At 62.8% G+C, this 5,888-nt stretch overlaps 4 protein-coding genes across 4 annotated transcripts in view; 2 read left to right on the top strand and 2 right to left on the bottom strand.

Moving 5' to 3' along the window:
* Positions 1 to 27: 27 nt before the first annotated feature.
* On the bottom strand, positions 28 to 748 carry EMIHUDRAFT_251354 (hypothetical protein; the record flags this gene model as incomplete). Its single annotated transcript, XM_005792282.1, has 3 exons — positions 28 to 36; positions 111 to 353; positions 491 to 748. The coding sequence occupies 3 exons, from the start codon at positions 746 to 748 to the stop codon at positions 28 to 30; spliced, it is 510 nt and encodes a 169-aa protein (XP_005792339.1).
* Positions 749 to 1,563: 815 nt separating this feature from the next.
* On the top strand, positions 1,564 to 2,564 carry EMIHUDRAFT_55929 (hypothetical protein; the record flags this gene model as incomplete). Its single annotated transcript, XM_005792281.1, has 2 exons — positions 1,564 to 1,919; positions 2,045 to 2,564. Coding segments are annotated over 2 exons (876 nt in total), but the record flags the coding sequence as incomplete, so codon positions are not given.
* Positions 2,565 to 3,712: 1,148 nt separating this feature from the next.
* EMIHUDRAFT_251352 (hypothetical protein) lies at positions 3,713 to 4,273 on the top strand (the record flags this gene model as incomplete). The annotated part of the gene is made up of 1 exon (XM_005792280.1): positions 3,713 to 4,273. The coding sequence occupies one exon, from the start codon at positions 3,713 to 3,715 to the stop codon at positions 4,271 to 4,273; it is 561 nt and encodes a 186-aa protein (XP_005792337.1).
* A 1,543-nt stretch (positions 4,274 to 5,816) lies between these two features.
* Positions 5,817 to 5,888, bottom strand: part of EMIHUDRAFT_251350 (methionine sulfoxide reductase) — a gene marked incomplete at both ends in the record, with an annotated part of 1,103 nt that continues 1,031 nt past the window's right edge. The window contains one exon of the mRNA XM_005792279.1: positions 5,817 to 5,849. Coding sequence (XP_005792336.1) covers positions 5,817 to 5,849 — 33 coding nt within the window. The remainder of the gene's footprint in view (positions 5,850 to 5,888) is intronic.

The raw sequence follows: 5,888 nt of genomic DNA, 5'->3' as shown, positions 1-5,888 counted from the left end.
GCGGCGCGGAGCGCTTCGGGGTCGGGGTTAGTGCAGCTGGTGGCGGGCCGTGACCGGCACCGCGCCGTGAGGCCAATAATACAGTAAAAACACGGACGACACTTGCGCACCCGAGGGTCGAGGCCGCGCGACAGGTCCTCACTCGATACCATGTACTCGAGCAAAACGATTCCGCTCACCACACGGTCACACTCTCCGCAAGCCATCAGCTCTCGCGATGAGGCTTGCATGACAGTGGACAGGTTTGAGCTCGTCTGGCGTATCAGCATCCGGCGCCGGGCCGCGAGTGCATCCGCCTCGCCACCTCCCTCCGGCTCCGCCTTTGGTGGTGCCTTAGCTTCCTCGTCTCGGCCCTGCTGCCGCGTGGACGAGGGCGACGCACGCCAGTGCGCCAGCCGAAAGCCAGAGGGTTGCGCCGCCAACAAGGAATGCGGCGTCGCGGCAGTAGATGCACTGCCAGTGGGTGAGGCGCCGATCCATCCGCCTCGACTTGTTTGCCCGACGTCGACCCTGCGCTCGTCTTGTGTGATCGCGCCTCCGCCACCGAACTCCCCAACGACATCCGCAGGTTGTGTCCCGCCACCGAACTCGTGTACATCACCACGTCGCCGACCGGAGAGGATAGCGGCTGCAGTATTGCCACCGGCGTAATCGCTCCTCGCGTCGACAGCCAAGGTCTCGCAAGCCGCTCATCGGTTCCCTGCGGCAGGCGCTCCTCGATTCGCTGCGTCTCCGCTCGGTCGTCCATCGCCGCCAGCCCCGCTCAGGTCGCGTTCGGTCGCCAGCTCTCCAGCTCGTCGTTTGGTCACCGAGGAGTCGGAGCGCCTCAAACTCCAGGACGTGCCACCTGGACGCATCCTGTCTTATCGAATTTGTGCAGGGCGAGAGTACTCGTCCGAATTCCGGCGTTTTTCATATTTCTCACCCCACTACACTATTAGTCACCCAAGGGTGAACTGCTGACAGGGTTTGCGATGAGGAGCGATCCTAACGTGGTATTCGGGTGATCAGATCACTAAGAGCTTGGAGGAAGGTTTTCGATGGCAGGGAGACAGATGGCTTTTGAAAGCCTTTACAAAAAGAAAACAACGCAGCTAAAGATATATATATATGTCGCCGGTCCCTGCGCCCGACCCTGCGCCCGACCCTGCGCCCGACCCTGCGACGTTCGCATGCCTGCCTTGCGAGATCATGCGCCTCTTGCTGCTGCCCGTCGAGCTCAAGACGCTCTCTCGGTCAGCGTGTGTCTGCCGAGATCTGCGCAACGCCGCAGAGGACGTGCTACAGGCTCACGCCGAGCAGGCAAAGCTTCCGACAGACGGTGGCTTTCGCGTGCAGCTGTGGCGGCTGTTGCACTCGAGCGCTGCACGCACCATTGCCGCTGGGGCGTTACACTCCGCAGCATGCATCGGCGGCGGGCTCACCACATGGGGAATCGACGAGAACCAGCGTGGTTTCCTAGGCATCGGCCACCATCACTCGCGCGTGCCACCGACGCGCGTGCCGGTGCCAGCTCCCACAAGCGAGCGCCAAGAAATCATCGCCGTCGCAACCCACTCGCTGCACACACTCGCGCTCACCAAGTCGGGGCACTGCTTCAGCTTTGGATTTGGCGAGGCGGGGCAGCTCGGCCACGGCGATGCGGCGACCCTGTGGCGGCCTCGTCTCATCACTGCGCTGCTGGGCGAGCGCGCCGTTGATGTTTCTGCGGGGCAGCAGCATAGCCTCGTCCTCACCGCCGCCGGCGCGTCCTACGCGTTCGGCTCCGGCTTCAGCGGCAAGCTTGGACTTGGTGACCAGCGCAGTCACGCCCTCCCTCAACGCATCGGCGCGCTCGCGCAGGTCCGCGTCGCCGTCCTCGAGGCGGGAGCGCTGCACAGCCTCGCGGCGGACGAGGGCGGGGCCGTCCACAGCTTTGGGTGAGAGAGAGAGACCACCATTGGTCATGCACCCACACCATGCACCCACACCATGCACCCACAGCTTGTGAGAGGCCATCGGCCATGAGCGCATGCACTCATAGCATAGTCACGGCACGTGTCAGGTGCGGCTCGGATTGGCAGCTCGGCCACGGCACGCGCGAGGACGAGCACACGCCGCGGCCAGTCGCGGCGCTCCTGGGCAGGCGCATCGTGCGGCTGGCGGGAGGGGAGCACCACTCCCTCGCTGTCGACCACGCGGGGCAGCTCTACTCGTGGGGCGCAGGCGAGGCGCGAGAGCGGACGAGCGGCTACGCGGGAGGCTGGCTAGGCCACCGCGCTGTCGACCCGCAGCCGCTGCCGCGGCCAGTCGCCGCGCTCTGCGGTGTGCGCATCGCCGCCGTCGCCGCGAGCAGCCGGCATAGCCTCGCCTTGGCCGACGGCGGCGCGCTATTCTCCTTCGGCGACGGCGACGGCGGCAAGCTCGGGCACGACGACGGCGGCCGCATGCACTGGGTGCCGACGCGCATACGCGCGCTTGAAGGGCTCCGCGTGGCCGCCGTCACCGCTGGTGAGGCGCACAGCATGTGCGTGCTCGAGGACGGCCGACTGCTGAGCTGGGGCTGCGGCGGCGCTCTCGGGCTCCCAAGAGCTCTCCTCGAGACTCCTGAGCAGCCGGCCAGCTGGGCCTCGGCGGGCAACTACGAATGGGCGCCAGGCGACGAGGAGCGGCGCTGGCAGGCGCACGTGCCAACCCCCGTGGCCGTGGTGGGGTTGGTGCCAGAGCCTACCGATCCGACGCGTGGATGAAATGCCATGACCTGTCGAAACCGACTGTTCCCCTGCCGTGTTCAATACATCACTGACAGTCTCCTGTCCCAGAGAGCGAATACTTGTGGGATGCGAAGCTCCGAAGCATCTGGTTCAGATGATTCGAGCTCATCCCAGGAGATGCTCCGGCATCTTAGTTGATAAAACCATCTCTACAGCTCTACACACTACACGGCTTTAGATATGGTATGATTATGTGCTCGAGCATAAGCGGAGACAGCGTGCATCCGGTGCATGCTGTGCATATCTAAGTAGGGGGCATCTTAAGATGCATTTTCCTCTCAAGATGCGCATATCATCTGCCCCTGACGGACGCCAATGGTTTGCTCTCACCGCGAGACCGCGCGTATGCGGTGTCTCCTGTCTCCCCCCTCTTGCCTCACAACAGTACGTTAATCCGGATAATCGTTATAGCACGCGTCACGGCCAGGGGACGGTGTCGAGGGACGGTGACCCCGCCCGCCCCGGGTGTCTCAGTTGGCGGTCCATCTTGTTTTACACATTGAATGCCGTGGGGCTGCCTCCTGCCTGTCTCATGGGTTGGGGTGAAAGGTGACGAGGGTGGGGCGAGTTTGCCCTGCGTGCTGCGAGGGTTGCCCCCATTTGCCCCACCACACAAAGGGTGTGGAGGAAGTTTATTACCTTATTACCTCCACCCTTCTCATTGTCTTGCTACAATCCGCGGTCGCACAGCGGTCGCAGCTGAAGAGGAGGGCCCAGCCCCAGGCCGGACGGACGGACGGACGGGCCTCCGGGGAACGTGGAACGAGGCGGCCTGGGTCGCGTTGTGTCTTGCTTGTGTGTATGTCGATGGCAGCATGCACACTCAACACTGCTCTGCTCTGGGGTGTCTGTGGGGTCCCGGGACAACGTATTAAATCTGATTAAATAGATGTGTAGATGTGGAACACGAAGTGTTGCTGGTGGGTGAGAGAACGCACCTGCGCGCGGCGCACAAAAGAATGCTCGCGCGGCTCGTCGCGTTCGTCGTCGCGTTTCCCGAGCGGCCGCAGCAGCCTCAAGTGGTTCAGCTCTTTCGCAAGCCTCAGATATCGACTGGTCGGCTGGAAATTGTGGAGGAAGGCCTCGACGTCTTGCGAGCGCAGACTGCGCCATTTGCTATTGTCGCAGCTGCTGGGCCTACTCGCACAGGAAAGAGCTCGATACTCGACCACGCTTTCATTCGTGGCCGCTCGGGAAAGGGCTCCATTTTCGACGTGGGTGATGGGGTCGTCTCGCACACGACTGGCATTTGGATGACGCGCGAGCCCATGCGTGTCGGCGAGCTCAACATCTTCATCATTGATACCGAGGGCTTTGGGGGCATCGGCTCCTTCACAAGCCGGACGTACGAAGCCAATCTCTTCGGTCCAATCCGGACGGTGCTCGGCTCTGTTGCGCCGGCAGTCACCTCTAAGCGATGCTCGGTAGGCATTACGTACATGCTCTCCTCGGTCGTCATCTACAATACGATGTATCCGATCGACGCGAACGCCGTGAAGCAACTCGAAGGGTCTGCGTAGCCTTCGCAGCGCTTCCCCTGCCTTTAGAGAGCGATCTCGCTCCCCTTTTCATAGCGGCTCCTCCGTCACGGCAGGCACGCGGCGCACTGCGAGGAGCTCATGCAGGCGTTGCGAGCCAAGGGCAGCCTCAACATCAATCGCCACAGACCGCGATTGCTGTGGTCTGTGCAAAACTTTAATTATCATCACCTGACCAATTCCGCGATGTCCGTCGACGACCTGCTATGGAATCTGCGAAGCAGCTCGGATGCGCCAAAGGGACAATGGCTGCTCGATCGGCTCTTTCGATCTGTCCAACTGGTGCCTGTGCACAAGCCACACGGCAGTGACAAGGCCGCGGTCCGCCCCGCTTGGCCAGGCCCTGTGTCAACAAGCGCCCACAAGGTTTGTTTGCGAACCTAGGTGCTCGCAAACTTGGGGAGCTTGGGCGGCTCTGCCGTCGACGTGGTCTCTCCAAAGTACCTCGAGGACGCCGACGAGCTCCGGAAGGCGGCGACGGAGGAGGGCAATATTGAGCCGGTGCACTGGTGCCCCCCGGACGACACCGGCGCCGATTGCGCGATGCGCGTGTGGCAGGGTCCGGGCTTCGTGGACGCACTGCTTTCCTGGGTCAAGTATGGCTACTTGCTCGAGGACGCGCACTCGACGGGCGAAGACAACATTGAGGAGGAGCTTGAAAAGCTAAGGATCGAGACGACGCGTTGGCTCAACAGCCAATGCGACGTCCTAAACGACCAGCTTCGAGCCAAGTTTTGGCACTACTACACTTCGAATGCATCCAATGCGGAAGAACTGCGTGCACGGGCACTCAAGGATGTGGCGGTGACACTCGAAACATTCAGCAAGTCGACGATGGCCAAGACGGTGGAGCGATCAACCTTCTGGGAGCACCCAGCAAAGGTCCCGCGCGCCCATACTCTAGTACCCGCCTTGATATTCATGACTCTACCTTCTGACATTAGGCTGCGACAATCGTGGAGAAGCAATCCCAGCGGGCTGTAGTGCTGTGCGCGCAGGAGCTCAACGCGACCCGCGCGTTCATGGAGAACTGGGCGGCAAGCAAAGAGGAGGAGCGCAAAAGAAGAGCGCTGTCATCTGTGGCCGACCCGCCCCCCCCGCCTCCACCGCCCCCGCCATCGCCTCGGCCTACAGTTGCAAAGGCAAGCCAGACTGTGTCGGATTCCGTCGATATGCCGCCACCGGCGGCGGCGCCGAAGAAAGTGAAGAGAGCACGCGAGGTGTGTTTCACCGTGTATGAGTAACGTGTAACGAGGAGGTATGGGCGCCGCGGTTCGTGCCACCGACGCCAAGCCTCACCCTCCCGGCTCTCAGGCCCCTCGGCCACACGAGGCCCCCAGGCCCAGCCCAAGGCGCCCACCCCACACGCGGGGGCGCACGGCCACGGGCGCCGACCCGCGCCCGACCCGGGGCCGGGGTCCCCACACGCCAGAGAGATAGCATCAGCGTGATGAAATCTCCTCGATTGAACGGAGACCTTACTCTACATCAATGCGCTCAATCTGTCTCCCGGCCACCCCATGCTCTAACTCAGGGCCGCAGTGCCACGCTGGCTCGGCTCCCAGCGGACCGCGCGGCCGAGCCTCAACCAGCCTCC

This window comes from Emiliania huxleyi, assembly GCF_000372725.1.
Source record: "Emiliania huxleyi CCMP1516 unplaced genomic scaffold EMIHUscaffold_1084, whole genome shotgun sequence".
Lineage (NCBI taxonomy): Eukaryota > Haptophyta > Isochrysidales > Noelaerhabdaceae > Emiliania > Emiliania huxleyi.
The sequence above is the reverse complement of the archived record's forward strand: the minus strand, read 5'-3'. Positions and strand labels throughout refer to the sequence as shown.